Source organism: Simochromis diagramma, unplaced genomic scaffold (assembly GCF_900408965.1).
Source record: "Simochromis diagramma unplaced genomic scaffold, fSimDia1.1 OVJJ01000055.1, whole genome shotgun sequence".
NCBI classification, from domain to species: Eukaryota; Metazoa; Chordata; class Actinopteri; order Cichliformes; family Cichlidae; genus Simochromis; species Simochromis diagramma.
This window is the reverse complement of record NW_024387070.1, coordinates 566857-588684: the sequence shown is the minus strand read 5'-3', so window position 1 is coordinate 588684 and position 21828 is coordinate 566857. Positions and strand designations below refer to the sequence as shown.

Here is a 21828-nt window from a genome sequence, read left to right as displayed (position 1 = left end):
AACTGATCATTAAAAATTGAATTAATGAGTATTTTAAGGATGTATTTAACTTTTAGTATTTAAAAATGGATAATGTGAAATATTGTCTGGATGCACACTCAGTCATCCCAAATCCCAAAAGGTTGATTCTGTTCACCTGGATGTTTTCAGTGCGAGAAACGTTTCATCATCATCAGGTGACCTGAGGTCTCCAACCTTATAAACAGCACATTTGTACAATGACTGAAACCAGCACCACTGAATGAACAATGGACTGTGATCAGTTTATGATCATTAATATGCATTGACAATCGATCAACAACCACCGATCAACAGCCACTGATCCATGTCCATGAGTCCCATTCACAGAGAGCTGGGGAATGGCTGCAATCACAGCATTGTAAGATGGTGACAGATGGACACTTACACCCTGGATTTTGTTGAGAAGGTGAGAGATGCCATCATGGAGGCAGATCAAACCATGGTCTCGTATGATGTTACATCTCTCTTCACTTGTGTGCCAGTCACTGAAGCACCGGAGGTAGTTCATAAGAGATTACAGGATGACCCCAACCTCAGCAACAGGACCAATCTCAGCATCGACCAAGTGTGTTTGTGATAGGTTTGTCTAGCACAGACCTATTGCTGGTACGAGACAATTCTACTACAACAGCAAAAACAAGTCACCAGAGCTCTTTGTATGATGACGTGCACGAGGGAGATGCCCGAGACGAGCGCTTATATATTTCTAAGCATAAATGACAATCCAACAATATAAACCTAAGAGTTTGCTTTTGGAACTGTGTCTTCATTCCACCTACTTCACATACAAGGCAGGTGCTACAGGCAGAAACATGGGTGCCATGGGCTCCCCAGTTTCACCCATCGTGGCCAATTTGTACATGGAAGAAGTGGAAAAGAGGGCTTTGCTATCCTACCCTGGAACACCACCAAGCCATTGGTTCAGGTATGTGGATGACACCTGGGTGAAAATCAAATCTCAGGACGTTCCACATTTCACGGATCACATTAACTCGGTGGACCGACACATCAAATTCACCAGGGAGGATATGAAAAGTGGCAGGTTAGCCTTCTTAGACTGTGAGATTTCCATCAGTAATGGGGGACATCTAAAAGCTGACGTGTACCGTAAACCTACACATACGGATCAGTATCTAAGGTTTGACTCTCATCATCCACTGGAGCACAAACTGGGCATCATCAGGACGCTACAACACAGAGTGAACACCATCCCCACTGACACAGCAGCCAGGGAGGCAGAAGAACATCAAGAAGGCCCTGAGTAAATGTGGTTATCCCAGCTGGACTTTTGTCAAAGCTGGGAAGGCTCCTAAAGAAAGCTCCAGCTGATCCAGGAGAGAAGGACAACCGTTTAGGAGGAGGCCATTTACTTAAAAGGGAAAGACCATCTCTGAATCGAGGAGGGGCCTAAGGGTACATCTGTCTCCATCTTACAATGCTGTGATTGCAGCCATTCCTCAACTCTCTGTGAATGGGACTCATGGCCATTGATCAGTGGTTGTTCAATGATCATGTCAAATTGTATATTAATGATCAGTGAACTGACCTCCCGCCCATCGTTCCTTCAGTGGGCTGGTTTCAGTCATTATGCAAATGTCCTGTTTATAAGATTGAGACCTGCAGTCAGCTGAGACTGAAGACGTCACCTGATGATGAGTGACAAAATGTTTCTCCCGCTGAAAACGTCCAGATGAACAGAATCAACCTTTGCGGAACGGAAAAAATTACTTATAATTGAAAGCACAAAATGTTGAATACATGAAATAATTAAAAATAAAAGCTAAACAGATTTATAAATAACACACTGATTTTATTTACATACTGCATAGATGCTTATTTTCATATGTGACATAGAACATGTTTTAAAGAAATACCAGTAACTGCAGTAATTCAGACATTTTTGCATCTGTTAATAAATGCAAATTATTCTTACAAAATATAAAGAATCAATTTTAAGAAATTTGTGTATTTTTTATATTTTTAAAGTCCAAAATACGTTATTGTGACACCGTTAAATTACCACTAAATTACATAAAAAAAGGAGGTATAATTACTTTTGAAGTTTGTTTGTTTTTTTACAGCTGATTGTTATCAGTCATCACAGTCTTTATTATTTTTATGCTTTTACTCACTGAACTGGTTCTTGGCGACGAGTGGTTCGGAGATGCACGGTGGACCACAGCCATACTTGTTTTCAGCAGTGACTCTGAAGATGTACTCCTTCCCTTCGATGAGCTTGGTGACGGGGCAGCTGGTGCCCTTCAGGGTAGAAGTGACGGTGATCCAGCCAGTCTCGTCCTTCTTGTTGTCTTTCTTCTCCAGAATGTAGTTCAGGATCTCGCTGCCACCATCATCCTCAGGAGGCTCCCAGTTACAGATGACCGACGTGTTCCTGATCTCATCAAAGGTGAAGTTAATCGGAGCACCAGGTTTGTCTGCAATACAAGACAGTCAAGCCAATGTTTAATCTCAACGGCATTTTGGAAATGAATAATTGTTTAACTCTGCTAGCGGCTCTGTAGTAAACATGTTTGCCTAATCAAGATTGTTGAGGTTTTCTCTTTGATATTGCACTCCCTACCTGAAAATTGGTTTGAGCCGACTGTTGTTAAGAATTGGTTCTATAAGAAAAAAATCTGAACTGAAGTCAATTTCTGAATCAAACTTGGGAGAAGAAAGAATCCCAGGTAGGCTTATGTCAGAAACACTGTGCCAAAGTTAAATATGTGGATCTGTTGTGATTCCTTGCATATAATGGAGAAGCTCACAGACGCTTTTAACTGTGTGAATATACCAGTTATGAAATCTAATCATGTGGCCTCCAGTTAATCGGTAAACTTTATTACCTAGGACGTTGACGACGCAGGAAGCGGTGGCAACACCATGTGTGTTTTCCACCTTGATAGTGAAGCTGCCGTGATCGGTTCTGACGGCATCACGGATCATCAGTGCAGATTGTCCCTTCTTGGTCTGGTCTATACCCAGACGCTCACGCAGGGGAGTCACAAACTCCTCCTCTGGTTCTGGAACCTGCAGCAAGAAATCAGAAAGGTTGAAACACTTGAAACATTCAGGACTTTCAGATGTCTCAGTGAAGACACAAACCTTGGCTTTGGTCTTCTTCTTCTTGATAACAGGAATGAACTTCTTGGTGGGCTCTTTGGCGACATCCTCATCATTTCTCAGCCAGGTGACTTTGGGATATGGGGAGCCAGAGATGTAGGCGTCAATACAGATTTCCTCACCTTTCTTGATGCAGAGCCCAGATTGAACACGGGCGTGCAGGGTGACCTTGGGTTTTTCTGCAAGGAATGAACGATTTTGACATGTTAGCTCTAACATAAATACACATTTACTTGTGACAGTCACTGATGTTAGCGCATTTGACTTTCACACACCAACAGGGTCTGCAGCCTTGATGGGCTGTGAGCTGCGTGACGGCTCGCTGACTCCGGCAGCATTCTCAGCTCTGACCCTGAACTGGTACTCCATGTCCTCCTTTAGGCCCATCACCACGTAGGAGAAACCAGGGACCAGGCTTGGTGTGACCCTCTCGTAGCGGTCGCCGTCCTTCTCGATCTTCTCTATGATGTAGCCCTGGATGGGACAGCCGCCATCGTAGTCTGGAGCCTTCCAGGTGACTGTGATGGACTTGGACGTTGGGTCATGAGCCTCCACTTGGATGGGTGGGTCTGGTTTCTCTGTGCAATCAATATTAACAACAGAGTCAATGTCTGATGTTTTGATGTTCCAGTTGTTTATGCCTCATATTTTAGGAGTTACACTTGATCTGCTTGGACCCCCTGTCAGTTGTCCTGTATCAGAATCACCTGACTAAATCGGTCCTCATTTTTGTATTGACGGGACAGTTTATGAAGATCATTTCACTTGCAGCATAGTTTGGAAAGTATTCATGTGCTTTTTCAGACTAAACTTTATCTGAAATGGTAATGTTAATGCTCAAAGCAATAAAACAGATTTTAGTTGTTGAACATAAAATGAAACTTACGTTTTATTTCCTCAATAATGACCGGGTTTTGTAACTCCAGATATTGTCCCGCTCCGACCTTGTTGACAGCTTTCACCCTGAAGTAGTACTCACAGTTGACAAAGAGATCTTTGACGGTACTTGTTAGGACATTTTCTCCTGACATAACAGGCATGTAAGTCTTTTTGGACGCTTCACGGCGCTCCAGGGTATAGCTGACAATGGGGGTGCCGCCATCATCCTCTGGAGCTTCCCAGCTGACCTTGCAGCTGTTCTTGGTGACGTCACTGGAGGTGATAGTTTTACACTGACCAGGGAGTCCTACACGGTTTGGGAAAGAAGCAAAACTGTTTAAGAAGATTACTGCAGAGTGTCTGTGTCTGATTAAAAAAGAAATAGTGAGTCTGCTTGAGGACTTTTAGACTAAGAATGGATCTAAATCCAAACTTGAAAATTGTTGGTGGTAAACTTTAAATTTGGTTTGCAGAGGACACCATCGCTGAACGGCATATTAACAGCGTTATATGTCCTAAGCATCGAATCGCCTTACCGATGACTTTGACATTGACGGTTCCAGTGGCAGTTCCCAGACTGTTTTCCAGAGTGATGGCATAGGCGCCAGCATCACCGCGGGTGCACTTGAGCAGCTCCAGGTGGGCGCTGTTCATCTCCACTGTCAGGGAGAGCCGGTCACCGGCCTTACACTCCACAGTGTCCTTCTGCCAAACCATCTTGGGTGTCGGGATTGCCCTGTAGGGAATATTCAGGTGCAGCTTCTCACCTTCAACCACTATCACGTCCTTTGCTTCCAAATCCATGGTTGGAGCACCTTGTGAGAAGAACACAGGATTATTACTTAGATTTGTATTATCGGTGCTTTAAGTTCACTTCTTCTGAAGTTCTAAAGTTGAATTCCGTCCTTGCTTACAGTCAGGATCTTTGGTGGCGACCTTATCAGAGACATCAGAGGGATCACTGACTCCGACAGAGTTGATGGCCCGAACCCTAATGACATACTTTTTCTCAGGTTTGATTCCATCATCTATCCTGAACTTTAGCTCCTTGATGGGTCTGCTGTTGACCCTGAGCCACTTTAGTTCTGGACGGGCTTCTGCCACCTCCACATGGTACCCAGTGACAGGACAACCCCCGTCCTTGACCGGAGGCTTCCAGGTGACATTGATGTGCTCCCTGCTGGCATCAGGGATGACCACTTCAAGTGGAGGTGATGGTGCACCTGGAGAGGAAGGAGGTTTCATGCATTTATCTGCAGAAAGTCAACAACTTTTTGTCCTTATTTTATTATTGTTGGGGTTATTTTGGGGGGATATCCCTGCTTAAATACACTGAGCACCAAAAGAATAAAGAAATACAGTTAAAAGTATCTTACTGGTTGGATCTTCAATGGTGAGAATCACGGTGGGTTCACTTGGATCTCCAACTCCAGCCTCGTTCTCAGCTCTGACCTGGAACTGCACTTCTGAACCTTCATCAACATCCGTTACCTTGAACTGAGTCTTTCTGTCCGGAGTTTTGCAGCACTTCAGCCAGCGAGTTCCCACCTTTTCTTTCTTCTCAATCACATACCTGTTAGGCAGATGGTGTTTGTCAAGTACAGCTCTTGAACAGTATGAGATAAACCACGTCTTTTGTCTCACTTTAGAGTTCTCTTACTGAAAGCCTGAATGTGCTGCTTTATGGAAAAACCCACCAAAAAGTGTCCTATAATTGTTCTCGTCTGAATGGCTTTACAGCAGTTTGTCTTACTTTGTTATTGGTCTTCCACCATCGCTATTGGGAGGTTCCCACTTCAGCTCCACGTGTCTCTTGGTGACTTCCACCACTGTCAGTGCATAAGGAGGTCCAGGAGTTGCTGGAGAAAAAGTGAAAAGCATTAACACGTAGAGATAGTGGTTCCTTGGGTTTCACAAAGAAGTAAATTAAAAGGGGAAGACCAATGCTGACTTAAAAAACTCACTAAAAGTGTCCTTGGCAAGAACGGCATCCTCCAGCTCGCAAAATTCACCCATCCCAACGGCATTCTCTGCAGCAACCCGGAACACATACAGCGATCCTTCGTTGAGAGGGGTAACCGTATACTTCTGTTCCTTGACGGTGGTATCGACAGTCTGCCACGCCTTCCGCCTCACGTCCCTCTTTTCAACCACGTAGTTGGTGATGGGTGAGCCGCCATCACTGCTGGGAGGCTGCCACTTTAGGTCTGCGTTAATTTTGGTGATGTTCGCCACCTCCAGCCACTGAGGAGCTGATGGAGGATCTATTGAAGCAAACACAAAGACTTTTACTTTAAAAAATTAAATTCAAGGTCGTATGGTTTTCCAAATGAAAACAACTCTTGATAGCTTATATTTTATAGTCTATAACCTCTACAGACGTCATTTGCTGCCCACTGCTCACACTGGTATCAACTTACAGAGTCTCTCCTTGCAGACCACGGGGTCGCTGGGCTCACTGGGCTCGCTCTCACCAGCCTTATTGACGGCCCTGACTCTGAAAGAGTATTCTTGCTTTTCTATTAGGCCCTTCAGCTGATGCTCAGTCTGAGGAACATCCTCTGCAATCTTGATCCATTCCTCGCTTCCAGCCTTCTGGAACTCAATGATGTAGCCTTCAATCTTAGCCCCACCATCGTGCTCTGGACGAGTCCATCCTAACAGGGCTGAGGTCTTGGCAATGTCCCTGATGACAGGTTTACCAGGAGCCCATGGAGGATCTGAAGAAGAGTTATATGAATACTTTTATTTCCTGATCTTTGTGCTGTGCTTTGCAATAAGGAAATTATAATCTTGATACCACAACATCTGACTCAGCCTAAGTAGATTGACTGACATGTGACATACCAATAGGATCTTTGATGAGGATGGGATCAGTCTCTGCACTTGGGTTTCCAGGTCCAGCTAGATTTTCAGCCAGAACACGGAAGCGGTACTTCTTCTTGGCGGTGAGACCCTTTACCCTGCAGCCCAAAATTCAAAGTTAGAAACATACTTGACAAAAAAATGGTCCACACTGTTAGCTGAAGGACTTTCACCATCACTCCTGCCACTTGTACCTTCAGGTACTTAGTTACCTGAATGTTGTGTCCGTGATGGGTAGTTTGTTACATCTGATCCACTTGTCACTCTCCGGATCTAACTTCTCAATCCAGTATCCAGTGATGGGGCTACCGCCATCCTCGTCAGGCTCTAACCAGGTCAGAGTGACAGCGTCCTTGGCGATGTCAGAGGGAGTGATTCTGGTTGGAGGACCCGGAGGATCTGAAACAGATGAAAAATAAAAGGATTTATCTACGGTTCATCTGCACAGGCTGGAAATAAATCACCGGAGAGTAGTATAAAACAACGTACCGAAGGAATACTTGGCAGTGATTGGCACATGCTCTGCAGGTTCACCAATGCCATACTGGTTCTCAGCACTGACCCTGAAAATGTACTCTTTCAATGCTGTGAGCTTGGTGGCCTTGAAGGTGGTGTGCTTCACCGTGGCTGACAGCTTGACCCACTCCTCCTTGTCAGTCTGACGACTTTCCACAATGTAGTTGGTGATGGGAGACCCACCATCATCTCTGGGAGGGTTCCAGGCCAGGACGCAGGATTCGTTGGTGATTTCAGAGATATCTAAAGCAGCTGGAGGGCCCGGTTTATCTAAAGAGGAGGGGCCAAAATTAAAATCATAACCAAGATAATGGTAATGCAAGACATCTGGAGGTGCCACAACTGCTTAGCAGGCTTGGCGATATAGGATAACCCTATAAAATGGTCTGTCCAGTATGTTATGCTAAGATCATTTTCATATCTTTAATCAAAAAAGGAGATGCTTTTCCCATTTTCTGACTAACCTAAAATCACCTGGTAGCATGAAAATCCTGTAGCTGTAAGGAACTCTAGGATTTCTACAGTAAAGGAAGTTTACTCTCATGTTTTCATTGCCATCACAGCTATCATTTGTCTTCTACGATAAGAAATCAGCTTTTGTACCCAGGATGTTGACATCAATAGTGGCAGTGGCTCGTCCACAGGCATTGACTGCCTCAATGATGTAGGTGGCGGTGTCTCCTCTGGTGGTGTTGTCAATGGAAACCTTCGAGTGTCCTGGCTGGGTGTCGATGGCAATGCGGTTATCAGCCCGCAGGACCACGTCTGCTTTGGTCCACTTCACCCGGGGATCGGGCTTCCCTTTCACATCTGCAGGAAGCTCAATCTTGCTGCCAGCTCTGGTGGTTAAACCAGCCAGCAACTTCACATCGAGCTGGATCTCAGGAGGTTCTGTAGGAATTTTTAAACATAGTCACAGTAGTCCCAACTTCATTACTGTGTTTCATTTCAATTTGTGCTTCTATAAATATATGTTCATTTCAGTTTCCCCTCAATAACTCACAACTGTCCAATATTTAATTTTACATGCAATAACCCAAACTGTAAATACATAACACCATTTAATTATGTATTTAATTCCTCTTTCCCCCAGATTTGTATATTTGTACATTAAATATACATATTTTTTCCTTTTTTCTAAATACTGTTCATGTGTATATAGAGCTGCAAAACTGTGTATTCTCGGCAGATATATGCCATACTGCATTTTATTTGGCTGAACTATATATAATTCTGCTTATTTAAGCCAATTAGTTATAAAATTGTTCTGCTTTAACAAATGAATTTCCACCTTTTGGAGAAATGAAATGTGTCTTATATTATATTATCACAACTATGCCTGAAACCTTGATGGTAATATCCTTGAAATCCACACATTCTCACTTATTCTTTTATTTGTCATAAGAAAGATTTGCTCCTGTATCACTGAGAGATGCTGCACATTTCTGAGTGAGTCTGCAGAATCCATTACAAAAATAAATTATACTGCTGCACTTTTTGTGCAGCATGTGGCTGCAGCGTCATGTGACTGTCTGGAAGAGCACAACCCGTCCTACCCTTAGCATCCACAGCTTGGATCTCATCGGTAGCCCTGCAAGGTCGGCTGGCTCCCAGCTTGTTAAAAGCTCTGACTCTGTAGGCGTACCACTGGCCCTCGACCAGGCCGGTAACCTGGAACCTGTGAGTTCAAATCATATAATATATCCAGCTGTACCAAAATAAAGACAGGACACTAATAACGTGTGGCCCAAAAAACTTAACCGGCAGTTACAAGTTCTTAAGTCTTACTTGAGTTCAGGGAGGGGATCACCGCAGGGTTCCCACTTGTCTGTACCACGCTGGCACTTGTCCACCACGTAGCCTTTAATATGGGCACCACCATCGTATTTTGGAGGCTCCCAGGACAGGAAAATGGACTTGCCACTCTTATCGCGCCACTTAAGGTTCTCAGGTGGATCAGGTACAGCTGCAGGAGAAAATACGTGAACGTCAAACAGGTGAGATTCTAGTTATCTGTCAGTTTCTCCACTCAAAGACAATTAATTTCACATGAAGTGTAAAAACACTCACTTGCAGGAGAAGAGACATTGATGGGCTCATCGATGTAGGCTGGCTCTCCAGGTCCGCACTTGTTGCATGCAGAGACGCTGAACAGATACTCCTTTCCTTCAATCACGTCTGTTACCGTGTGCTCCAGGTCAAGGACGCCAGCAGCCACCTGGAAAAATGTCACTGTCACTGCTGAGCAAATAAACTCAGACCTGGGTAGACTTCTGGGTCTGTGAACATTATTTCACACTGTGGAAGTAATGTTTTCTGTTTTTAAAAATAAAAAAGCCAACATGTCACGTGCCATGTTTGAGCCAGGCCCTGAAACCTAACAACACTGCTGCTAACAATAACAATAACTTTATTTATAAAGCGCTTTCAAACAAAGTGCTGTACAGCGATTTGAAAATAAAGAGATAAATAAATAAAAGTGATACATAGCAACACAAGTTAAAAACATAATCAGAGTTAAAAACGATAAACATTTAAAAAACTAATAGGCAAAGAATTAAGACCTGTAGGATAGGCTGAACAAGTGTGTCTTCAACTTAGCTTTAAAACCCTCCACAGAGCAGCCTGCCTAATATCTTGAGGGAGGTTGTTCCACAAAAACGGGGCACGAAAAGAAAAAGCACGCTCCCCAACTGTCTTTTTTCTGGCTTTAGGAACCTTTGGAAGGCCAGAGTCCTGAGATCGGAGCGCACGAGATGGAACATAAAGGTGCAAAAGATCAGAGAGGTATGAAGGTGCCAAACCAGTGAAAGCCTCGTAGGTGAGCAGCAGGACCTTAGAATCTGCTCGAATGTGCTCAAATTTTCCAGTTTTAGTTAAAAAGCAAGCAGCTGCATTTTGCACCATCTGTAAACCTCTAAAACCTTTCTTTGGTAGCTCAGAAAGGAGCTGCACATTCATGTATTATTTTTAGAAGGCGGTTACTTTTTCACACAAAACCAGGTAATTCACTCAGTTTACATTTTGTGATGAGCTGAAATATTTTTATTACGTACAGCGCCAAAGATGACATTACTGAAATGAGCTGAAAGTACCTTGGCCCATGTCTTGCGAGAAACTTCTCTCTTCTCAATCTGATAGTGTGTCACTGGACTTCCTCCATCGTGTTCAGGTGCCTCCCACATCAAGTGGACATGTTGACGGGTCACTTCAGCCACTTTGAAGTCCTTCGGAGCACTGGGGCATGCTGGGAAAATAAGATGAAAAAGACTTCCATCAGTTTTCTTCTTTTGGGTTTGTTTCTAGATGATTTGGGGGTAACAGACGTCTCTGTACCACAATAAAATGAGCTGTCTATTAAAATAAGCACCATCATTGCTAAACTTGATCACATGGTCATGGGTTCTTACCGATGACGTTGACATCAATATCTCCAGAGACAGAGGATACGTCATTCTCCAGCTGCAGGGTGTAGATGCCTTTGTCTGGACGAACACTAGGAGATATCGTCAGTTCCGTGTGCGTAGGCTTCGTCACCATGGAGACACGCTCATCCGCTGGGGTCAGCTCCTTCTCGCCAAAGGTCCACTTGGCCACAGGGGTTGGGTATCCAGTAATGGGAACTCTAATTGTTAGAGGCTGAGGAACAATCACCTCCAGGCCTTTCCTGAAGCCACTCAGATCAAAGGTTGGACCAACTGCCAAGAGAGAAACATTTGGTTGTGAAAGCACATCCAGTGAACTACTTGGATTTATAAAGAAGAAGTGGTTGGTTGAGTTTATGCTTGTTGCACGCACCATGAGGATCATCGGCAAGCAGTGGTCCCAGCTGCTCGGCTGGATCGGAGACACCAGCGGCATTCTCAGCGCAAACTCTGTAGAGGTACTTCTGACCAGGTTTTAGTCCAGACACCTGAAGAAAACAACAAAACAATCCAGACCAGGAAGAAAAATGTAACTGCGCTGAGGTTGAATCAGAATAAAGGTAGACTCTTCAGGTTGGCTGCATACCCGGTAGGAGAGGTCGGGACACAGTCTGGCGTTGCAGCGGAGCCACTTGTCAGAGCCGTCCTCACATTTCTCAATGATGTATCCTGTAATCATGCTGCCACCGTTGTTTATGGGCGTCTCCCAGGTCAACGTGACTGCTGTCTTGATTTGGTCACTAAAGTTCAGGTTCAGAGGTGGGCTCGGCCTCTCTGTGGGCACAAGACATGAGCAAAATCAGACTGTTTGATATTTCTACACAGGACTTAGATAGAAACATTGAGAGTGAGCTCACCGATGGGATCCATGATCTTGACGGGGTTGGTGGCAGCACTGGGCCTGCCGATGCCAGCCTTGTTCTCTGCTCGGACTCTAAAGATGTACTCCTTGTACTCCACCACGTCGTTCAGCATAGCCAAGCGGTCATCGGCAGCACAGACTAAGGCTGCCTCCCACTTAACAGATGTTCTGTCACGGAGCTCAATCACATAAGCAGTGATCTCAGAGCCACCGTCAAACTTGGGGGGCTCCCAAGTGATGGTGGCACCAAACTTGTTCACTGACTCTACTGCAACATTTTCAGGAGCATCTGGAACATCTAAAGTTAGGAAACAAAAATGTGACGGACATGATTAGGACGAGTGTGGAGATGGGGTTAGGATTAGTGGAGCGGGGATCTCGGGGTGTTGCTTACCAAACTTGTTTTTGGCCTGGACGGCATCTTCGGTTGCAACAGCGGGTCCGCTGCCAACTCTGTTTCGAGCACAGACTCTGAAGAGGTAAAAGGATTCCTTCTGCAGGCCACTGACGCAGTACTCTGGAGTGTCAGCACGGTCTGTAGCCACAGTCCAGGTCTTGCGCTTCACATCCCGTCTTTCTACAACATAGGCGATAATCTTGCTGCCACCGTCATTCTCAGGTTCCTCCCAGGCCAAACTGACCTCGCCATCAACAGTGTCAACCACTCTCAGGTTCTTGATGGGTCCCGGTACATCTGGAAAACCACCAGGACAACACTCAGAAACTCTGGTGATATCCTCAGACAGAGGACTGAGCAGTTATCTGATCACAGACTCACCAATCACATCCAGGTTGATAAAGGCTTCACCCTCACCATGCTTGTTCTTAATTATCACCTTGTACCGGCCCTGGTCCTCCTTGGCAGGGCTCTTCAGGCGGTACTCGGTCTTGTCCAAAGAGGTGTCAATATTCTGGACAGGAAGACTGGTGCCTTCAAAAAACCACTCGGCATCAGCACGAGGGTACGCATCATAAGGCACAGTCATGACAAAGGGTTTACCGGCATCTGTCACCAGGTTCTGGTCGGTGGTTTTAATCTTTGGAACAGCTGCAGGAGAGACAGAGGAGAAATTTGTACTGTTTAATTCGCCCTGCATAACACAGAGCAGTCCAAACTGGTGAATATCATCTTAAAATAAAACTGCTTGTTATGCTTTGCGTCTACAACTATATTCCCAAAACAACTTGGATGCTTCATAAAGTGTCAAGAAAAGATTCGTTTGTTTACAACTTTCTAAAAGTCTGTTAAATCAGTGATTTCTTTAACATTTCTTGAAATGCGTTTCACTACCTGTTTGCATGTGAAGTTGACTCACCTGCCAGCTCCAGCTTGGCCCGGGCATCCTTGTCTTTGGCCACGATCCTATACTCTCCCTGATCTCTGGGTCTAATTTCACAGACCTGCAGTCTGTGGACTTTACCCTCGCTGATCATCTGGTATTTGTCTCCCTGGACGATGATCATGTTGTTCCTCATCCACTTCACCTCCACCCTGTCCTTGTTGAGCTCCACCTCAAACACGATGTCTGAACCTGGAGGTTCGAACACGTCCTGCGGTGGTCTGATGATTTCCACTGGGGTCTCTGCGCAACATAAAAACACATCTCACAAGAAGATTCGTCGAATAAATCTTTGCTTTTGAAGACAAAAAGAAACAAACATCTCACCTTCAACAAAGAGCCTCGCTCTCGTCCTCCTCTCATCCACACCACAGGCGTATTCACACTCGTCATCAGGCCTGCACACCTTAATGATCAGTCTGCACGTCTTTCCTTCTTTTTCCATTTGATATCTGCAAAAACACAACAAACATCAGGAACTTGGTACAGTCATGTATATGATACTATAAGACTTAGATAATAGCATCAGCTGTGTAATTTTGCCTCTGTACACCACTGCACTTTATTTTAAATCAAAGGTAACACAAGGTCCCAGAAGCTTCAGGCTTTTGTAATCCTCTGTCATGACCACGTATCCCAAATTTTAACTTTCTGAATATTTTCTTGGTTGATTAGCATTTGATTTGTGTTCCTTTGGATCGAAACAACAGCAGACGCAGATCTGTCATACCTGGGGCCCGCTCGAATCTCTCGTCCTTCCCTGTACCACTTGACGGCAGCCTTCTCCTTGCTTAGCTTGCAAGTGAACTCTGCATCCTCGAACTCTGTAATGGTCTGGTCTTTGAGCTGTGCCGTGAAGTCTGTGGGTGCCTCGCTAATGATCAGCTCAGCTGCACATTTGTCATCTCCGACCACGGCCGTGTATTCGCCCTCGTCTTCCATGATGCAGTCCTTAACGGTCAGGCTGTGCTTCAGGCCATCGACTCTGTAGACGATGCGTTTGCTGAGTGTCACCTCCTGACCAGCCTTCAGCCACCTCACCGTCGCCCCGGGCCTGTTCACCTTACAGACGAAGCTGACGGTCTTCTTCTCCTGAGTGTCATTGTCCTCGATGGGCTCCAAGAACCTCAGTTTCTCCTCTGTGGAGGACCGAATGATTTCAGGGTGAACGTAAAGAAACAAAGGAGGACGTGCAACAAAGTCACTGAGCAAGAAACGGCTGCTTTAGATTAAACGTCCTGATACTCTTGGAAGAAACAGAACTTCAGTTATTCTGAATTCTTCAGATGATTTTCAGCTTTCTTTGCTTTATAACAAAGCTGACACATCCATCTGTCTTTCAGAGTCACGTCTGCGATTACTGAGAACAGGTTTAGGACACTGACCTGCCAAAAGGTGCTATAATATTAAACATAATGGAGACAGCCGTTGTATAAACTCCTAAATATGTTTCAACATTACTGTGAGCCATATACAGATAATAAAATAAGGCTGTGTGTACAGTAGAGTCACAAGAACAACTAAAAAAGCACTCAGCACTCAGGAAGCTGGCCCTGGTTTCATTAAAGAGTCAAATCCAGCCTGTAACTTCACTCAGATACTGTTACTGCCCACTCACCTGCCACTTTAGCGCTGGCAGTGCACTTGGCGAGCTCTCCTCTGTGATTGGTCAGGCTGACGGTATAGACGGCCTCATCAGCCTTCTGGGCGTCTCTGATCCTCAGAGAGAAGACGTTGTCCCTTTGAGCCATCATATACTTGCTGCTCTCAAAAATGGTCTCCTCATTCTTCAGCCACTTGGCCTTCGCTCCTTCCGTGTTGGTCTCGCAGTTAAACACGATCTCGCCTCCCTCCTTCACCTCGGTGTCTTTGATCGGAGTTATGATCCTCAGTTTTTCTAAAACAGAATTCAAACTTAATAAAACCAAACCTGCATTCTGAAATCTGTAATAAGATATGACAAAGACAATAAGTGTCTTACCGATCACTAGCAGATCTGCCACGGCTTTAACAGTGCCAATGTGTGCAGTGTAGCCTCCCTCATCCTTCAGCTCACAGCTTTTCACAATAAGAGCTCTTCGTTTTCCTTCACTGATGATGCCGTACTTGTCTCCAGCTTCTATCTCTTTGTCTCCTCTGAACCATTTTACTTCGTAGGTGTCTTTGGAGACAGAGCAGGAGAACTCTGCCTTCTCGCCCTCCACCACTTCCTGGTTCTGAGGCCGAGCGAGGAACTCGGCTGCCAGTTCTGCAAAGGAGAAGAAGACGGAGTTAAGGTTTGGTGGATTAGTGGATTTCTCCACGTTCTTTGTTTTGCTCTTCAGATTGCTTTTGAAATCATTACAAAGAAAATACTTTAGAAAGATAATGACTCGGGTAGGTAATTGGTGACTTCAGTTTCTTCTATAAAATCAAAAAGTAAGCGACGTGTTTTACCGTTGAGTTTGAGCGTGGCGGATGTCCTGATGGTGGGACTCAGCCTGCAGTTGTAATCACCAGCGTCCTCCATCCTCAGGTCCCGGATGATCAGGATCCTCTTGCGTCCGTCCGTCTGTTGGTCGTAGCGACCTCCCTCTGGGAGCTCCTCGTCCCCTCGATACCAGGTGACCTCAGCGCCAGCCTTCGACACTTCGCAGATCATCTTCACGGTGTTCGTCTCTGTTCCCTCCACGTTGGACAGGTTCTTTGTAAACCTGGCTGCCTCCTCTGAAGGAAACACGAGCACCAGGAGTTCATTTACAGAGAAATATCCATCTATTAAGTCGAGCCTAAAATCGTATGTTTATAGTTTTTACAAGAATATTTCTTCAGCAGAGAAATTTCCTGCAGTGGTTAGAAAGCTGACCGTCATCAGTGAATGATGTTTTATTTTCCAGCAGAACAAACATCTGTGGCTGACATGAATAAAAACGTCACTTTTTTTCTCATTGGAAGGTTGGTGAAACTGGAAATTCAACATGAATCAAACACATGAAATAGATCAGGGGTAGGCAACTCCAGGCCTCGAGTGCCGGTGTCCTGCAGGTTTTAGATTGCACCCTGGGTCAACACACCTGAATCAAATGGTTAGTTCGTTACCAGGCCTCTGGAGAACTTCAAGAAATGCTGAGGAGTCATTTAGCCCTTTAAATCAGCTGTGATGGATCATGGACACATCTAAAACCTGCAGGACACCGGCACTCGAGGCCTAGAGTTGCCTACCCCTGAAATAGATGAATAATGTTCCTCACCAATGACGGTGAGTATGCCAGAGGTCTTGGAGGTTCTCGCGTCACATTCGTACTCGGCTTCATCATCAAACACAGACTTGTGGATGATAAGGATTCTCTGGACTCCCTTGGCGATGATCTCGTACTTCTTTCCTTTCCTGATCTCGCCACCGTCCTTGAACCAGCGAACCTTGAAAAATGACGACACAAGGGTTAGTCGAGAGCGTGAGAGCGGTTTCAGTCTGATCGACAGGAGAGCAGCGACTGTTTTCATCCTGCTGAGCTCACCTTGGCAGACTCACGAGAAACTTCACATTCAAACTTGGCAGACTCCTTCTCTCTGACCTCAACATCCTGCAGAGGCTTTGTAAACTCAACATACGGAGCTGTGAATGGAAAAGGCCACAGCATGAGCACAGTTATGCTTTACCTCAGCTGGAGGTGTGACAGCAGATTTGAAAGATTAAAGCCTGGTTAAGGTCCTTACGTGTAACTTCCAGGAAACAAGAAGTCTTGAAGTCTTTGGCATCACACGTGTACAACTTGGCATCTTCAGGAGAGCAGTCGTGAATGATCAGAGCTCTCTTGCGTCCGTCCACAATGGTGTCGTACTTCTTGGTCTTTCTGAGCTCCTGTCCCTCCCTGAACCATCGTACCTCAGCATTCTCACGGGAAACCTCACACCCCAGAGTGGCCGTGGCTTCCTCCTCCACCGTCTGATCCTCCAGAGGCTTTGTGAACTCAACCGGTGGCTCTAAAGGTACAGAGACAGACGTGGTTAACAGGTGATAACCACAGCCTCCTGTTAGAAATGCTTTGTCCTCGATCCTCGGAGCCCGGTCTGAGCGAGTGCCGTACCTCTGACGATAAGCTGAGCCTGAGTCTGGAAGTCCTTGGCAGTAAGTTTGACCTCGCCGGCCTCCGACAGGTTCACGTCTCGGACGGTCAAAGTGTGAACTCGGCCCGCCACCCGAGTCTTCACCTGCAGGAACCGAAAACAAAGCGAGCGTTACACTTACACACGAACACGAGCTGAACGCGTCACCATGGACACAGATACAGGGCCGTCACTTAAATAATCATTATAAATAATAATTACACTTATTCTGGTTCGTTTGCTAACAGGCGGCGAGTCTGAGCGATGACTGAATAACTCCGAGTGTCAAACTGATGAAATCAGGGAAAAATACCATTTTTATTTTTTATTGTCCACAAACTTCCAGCCTTGATTCACTTTGAGAAGCTACATCATAATAAAATATTTAAGAATTTTCTGCAGATGTGTTTTTATAAATGAGTGAAAACCTTTGGTCATATCAACAGAATAAATTTCACTTTACTAATTTATTATTCAGCTGATCGAGCTGCTCTCTTTCACACACGGGCAGGTTTCTATCACTGTGCTGCTTTTTCCACTTTAACCTCATTTTCTCCAGCAATGAATTAAACTCCTTTGTGTTTTTAAATAAAACTCATTCGTGATTTTTAATTCATAATTAAGCTTTATTAATTCATTATTTGGGTTCAGACACTCACCTGCTAAAAAAACACTGTTCAAAAATATCCAAAAATTTAAAATTCTGAAAAAACGTCATAAATAATAATAATAATAATAATAATAATAATAGTTTGTGGGGATAGGTTAATTGATGAATCCAAATTGCCCATAGGTGTGAATGTGGGAGTGAATGGTTGTCTGTCCCTGTGTGTCAGCCCTGCGACAGACTAGCGACCTGTCTAGGGTGGACCCCGCCTCTCGCCCTATGACCGCTGGGATAGGCTCCAGCGCCCCCGTGACAAGCAGAAGCGAATGGATGGATGGAATAATAATCATAATCATAATTGTTTTATTTAACAAAGCGCCTTTCGAAGCACTCAAGGACACTGTACACAAGCAATAACATCAACAAACATAACAATTTACAAGATAATAAGGATAAAACATTGAACAAATAAATAAAATAAATGAAAGTAGCAGGATGGAAACATTTATGTAGAAGTTTGAGTCTGGACTTAAAAAGAGGGAGGGAAGTGATGTTTCTTATCTCAGGAGGAAGGGATGATGGGGGGCAGAGCAGCAGAAAGCCCTGCGCCTCACGGTGGCTAGCCGGGGGGAAGGGACGGTGATCTGAACCAGAGCGGTATGAAGGCGAGAGATGATGGGTAGCCTTGAATGTGCACAAAAGTATCTTGAAATTGATGCGGTATTTAACCAGAAGCCAGTGAAGCTGCTGCAGAGCAGGGCTGACGTGGTGCATAGAAGGAGTCCTGGTGATGATACGAGCAGCAGACTTCTGGACACGTTGAAGCTGATGGATAGATTTTTGACTACGACCAAAAAGAAGAGAGTTGCTGTAATCGATCCGGGAAGTGACCGGGCTATGAACAAGGATGGCAGCGGCATGTGGGGCGAGAAAAGGACGGAGACGATTAAGGTTACGGAGTTGGAAATATGCAGACCGAGAGACGTTACTGATGTGGAAGCTAAAAGATCGAGTACCATCGCCGATGACACGCAGACTTTTCACACATGGAGAAACGGAGACCGGCGAGTTATTGATTGTAATAGAAAAGCTGTTAGTTGTGGACAGTGTTTGTTTAGTGCCGACCAGGAGGATTTGTTACTGTTGAGTTTGAGAAAATTGGAAGAGAACCATGAATTTAGTTCAGCTAAGCAGAAGTAAGGAAGAATGGAGGAGAGCAGAATCAGGTTTAGTGGACAGATACAGCTGGGTGTCATCGGCATAGCAGTGAAATGTGTCCAAGCGGAAGAAGCTAGATAATGAAACGAAGGGGCCCCAGGACAGATCCCTGCACGCCTGCAACCAGAGGAAAGGGCTGAGAAATGAAGGATTTAAGTCGAATAAACTGAGTGCGATTTAAAGCTAGTGGGATATGGGAGAGACCGATGGAGGCTAGCCTACTGAGGAGTATCAAAGGCAGCAGTGAGATCGAGGAGAATAAGAATGGAGAGTAAACCAGAGTCAGCTGCCACGAGAAGATCAGTGAGTATTTTTATTCGTTTCAGTGCTGTGGGAGGGACGAACACCAGACTGGAACTGTTCATACAGATTATTATTAGTGAAGTATGAGTGGAGTTGTGCAGCGACTGTCTTTTCAAGGAGTTTTGATAGAAATGGCCAATTGGAGACGGAAATGATCAAAATTACTGGGATCTTGTTTTTTTTTCAGTATTGGGGTGATCACCGCAGCTTTGAAGGGCGCAGGAACAGCTCCAGTGGTAGTGAGGAGCAGATGAGAGCAGATATGAGGGGAAGCAGAGAGGGTAGACAGGCTTTGACCCAAACTGTAGGAACGGGGTCCAGGTAGAAGCTTTTGACTTACAGATGAGATCTGAGATATCAGTGACAGAGGGAAGCTGGAAAACAGAAAAACAGTGTGATGGGAGAGGAAGTACAAAGGAAGAGCTACAGGCAACTTCAGACGGCAGGACTTGGTGTGTTTTGAGGATTTTCTCAGAGAAAAATAACATTAGAGAGTCGCAAAAGGACGATGAGTAAAGGTGAGCAGGGAGAGGATCTGGTGCTCTAACAGTTAAACAGTGAAAACAGCATCTGAGGGGAATCTTCGTTCGAACAAATGATGGTCGAGTAGTGCAGATTTAGTTTGGCTGATGCATTCCTTACAATGCAAAACATGATTATTAATTCAAGCACATGTAATATGTTTAGAAACTACCAGGAACACAAAATGACCTCGACCTGCTGAGAAACATTTGTTTATTTAATGGAGATGAAAGAATCTGAGGTCTTTGTGCAGATAAGGCGACACTCGAGGGTCAGAGTCACAGATAAGAGCCGCATGTTTATCTCCCAGATATTTTTAGCTGCAGCCTCTGCAGAACCAGAGAAACATCAAACATCACAAAGACAACTTGTCCTCATCTGCAAAACAAAACTCGTGTCTTTTCTTCATAATCCAAACTGGGATTCAGATTTTGAAATTCTTTTAAAACTCAGCATTGTTGCTCAGAGACAGGAACAAATTAGAGCCCGGCGACCGTAAACGTGTCCTGATGGCGATTGTTTAAAATCAGACGTGTGACAGACTCAGTGCAGGTCTGTTTGTGCCTGAAGAAAACCTGTTTCCACTAAAAGGTCCCATCTCACATTTTAAATCACATTAAAGAAGGTTTGTATGCTCGGATTTTCTAACCAAAGAGAAAAGTTTCCAAATCTGGAGTGAAAATGTTACAAATGTGAGAACAGAAATACAAAACATATAAGCAAAGCTTTCTTATCACAAAGATAGTATTTCATCAATGCTGTCTGTGTGATCACAACAGAAACTATGAAATCATTTCTTTTTGCACCGACTCGGTTTTTTGCAGGAAATCGCTAAAATTCTCAAGGCTTAACAAAAGTAACGCTCTGTTATTTTTTAGTGTTTTACTGGATCCACACTAACTTTCTTTATTTCTGTCGTCCCATTTCTTTTCCTTCTTCTTTTGTGGTGAAGTAGAAGTTTTATGAGTGAGAAACATTTTGTTAAAAAGGAGGAAAAGCTCTGTGAGCGGTTTCTCCGGTGTGGAGCGAGTTACAGGAGAGGCGGGCGCTGCTGTGGTCAGACTCACCCGGTCGCTGGCCTCCATCCTCTGCCCTCCCAGGAACCACTCCACCGCGATGCCCTCGTACGACAGCTCGCACTCAAAGATGGCCGTCTCTCCAGCCGTCACCGTCACGTCCTTCAGAGGATGGACCAGCGTGATGGACCGAGCTGAGGGTAAAGACATGGTTAGCTCCTTCAACAAATGAACCGGCGTGCACTTGCTGGAGATCCTGTGGTCTGGTTCGTGTTTCAGGTTACTGCTCCTCCAATCAGAGAGCAGCCTGCCTTCAGATAAAGACTGAAGTGGTGAAAATAACCACAGCCCCTGATTGGCTGAACACTTACAGAGACATGCGACACCCGTGTGTGACAGAAACCAGGGCTGCTGTTTGTGTGTGCTTCAGCCAAACGGCACGGAGCTTCCTCCGTGTCAGAGACGTTTTGTCCATCGTTTAAAAAATAAGGGCTAAAATGACCTCTGACCTTTGACTCTGAGCTGGGCGCTGGATCTGGCGTTGGCTGCAGAGAAGTCAACGGGTCCTGCCATGCCCATGCAGACGTTGTAGAGGATCAGCAGGTGTCTGGTTCCTTCCTCCTTAATCTCAACATCCTGAGGTAAACACGAGCACATGAAAGTCAGCTGAAAGCATCTCTGTGGCGATGAATATGAAACCGACTGCCAGGCGTGTCACTGCAGACTCACAGCTGACTGATGAAGAGCTTCTCCCTTCAGCTTCCAGTTTCCATGGACATCCTCCTCAGAAATCTCCGTCTCAAACTTGGCTGTTTCTGTCTCCGTGACCTCCACACTGTACAGCGGACGGACAACTTTGATATCCCGCTCTGCAAAAGGACAGAAATCACTATAAAAACCAGCAACATCTTCACCCGTGGAGCACCTGTTTGTTAAAGCAGTCAAATTTAACTTCGCCAATGATGAGGCTCTAATCTACAAAGCTGAGGATCCACCAAGAAACCCAACCGGTGCTCCTCTCCAACGTTTCTACAGAGAGAGATAA

General features: G+C 45.0%; 1 protein-coding gene across 6 annotated transcripts in view; it reads right to left on the bottom strand.

The window, feature by feature from the left end:
- Positions 1-21828, bottom strand: part of ttn.1 (titin, tandem duplicate 1) — a 172806-nt gene that overhangs the window by 76626 nt on the left and 74352 nt on the right. For all 6 annotated transcript variants that reach the window (XM_040045355.1, XM_040045357.1, XM_040045356.1 and 3 more), the window contains 38 exons: positions 21513-21652; positions 21293-21419; positions 20835-20977; positions 17099-17222; positions 16728-16994; positions 16529-16626; positions 16262-16430; positions 15468-15737; positions 15013-15279; positions 14650-14928; positions 13762-14170; positions 13359-13483; positions 13008-13274; positions 12470-12739; positions 12086-12385; positions 11687-11989; positions 11416-11603; positions 11203-11317; positions 10815-11102; positions 10500-10651; positions 9475-9622; positions 9193-9370; positions 8961-9082; positions 8008-8295; positions 7378-7674; positions 7101-7287; positions 6871-6986; positions 6444-6743; positions 5988-6287; positions 5777-5882; positions 5400-5596; positions 4938-5246; positions 4560-4838; positions 4031-4330; positions 3420-3722; positions 3127-3323; positions 2868-3051; positions 2154-2456 (listed from right to left, as the gene is read on the bottom strand). In XM_040045355.1, the coding sequence (XP_039901289.1) occupies positions 2154-2456; positions 2868-3051; positions 3127-3323; positions 3420-3722; positions 4031-4330; positions 4560-4838; positions 4938-5246; positions 5400-5596; positions 5777-5882; positions 5988-6287; positions 6444-6743; positions 6871-6986; positions 7101-7287; positions 7378-7674; positions 8008-8295; positions 8961-9082; positions 9193-9370; positions 9475-9622; positions 10500-10651; positions 10815-11102; positions 11203-11317; positions 11416-11603; positions 11687-11989; positions 12086-12385; positions 12470-12739; positions 13008-13274; positions 13359-13483; positions 13762-14170; positions 14650-14928; positions 15013-15279; positions 15468-15737; positions 16262-16430; positions 16529-16626; positions 16728-16994; positions 17099-17222; positions 20835-20977; positions 21293-21419; positions 21513-21652 (8415 nt within the window). The remainder of the gene's footprint in view (positions 1-2153; positions 2457-2867; positions 3052-3126; positions 3324-3419; positions 3723-4030; positions 4331-4559; positions 4839-4937; positions 5247-5399; positions 5597-5776; positions 5883-5987; positions 6288-6443; positions 6744-6870; positions 6987-7100; positions 7288-7377; positions 7675-8007; positions 8296-8960; positions 9083-9192; positions 9371-9474; positions 9623-10499; positions 10652-10814; positions 11103-11202; positions 11318-11415; positions 11604-11686; positions 11990-12085; positions 12386-12469; positions 12740-13007; positions 13275-13358; positions 13484-13761; positions 14171-14649; positions 14929-15012; positions 15280-15467; positions 15738-16261; positions 16431-16528; positions 16627-16727; positions 16995-17098; positions 17223-20834; positions 20978-21292; positions 21420-21512; positions 21653-21828) is intronic.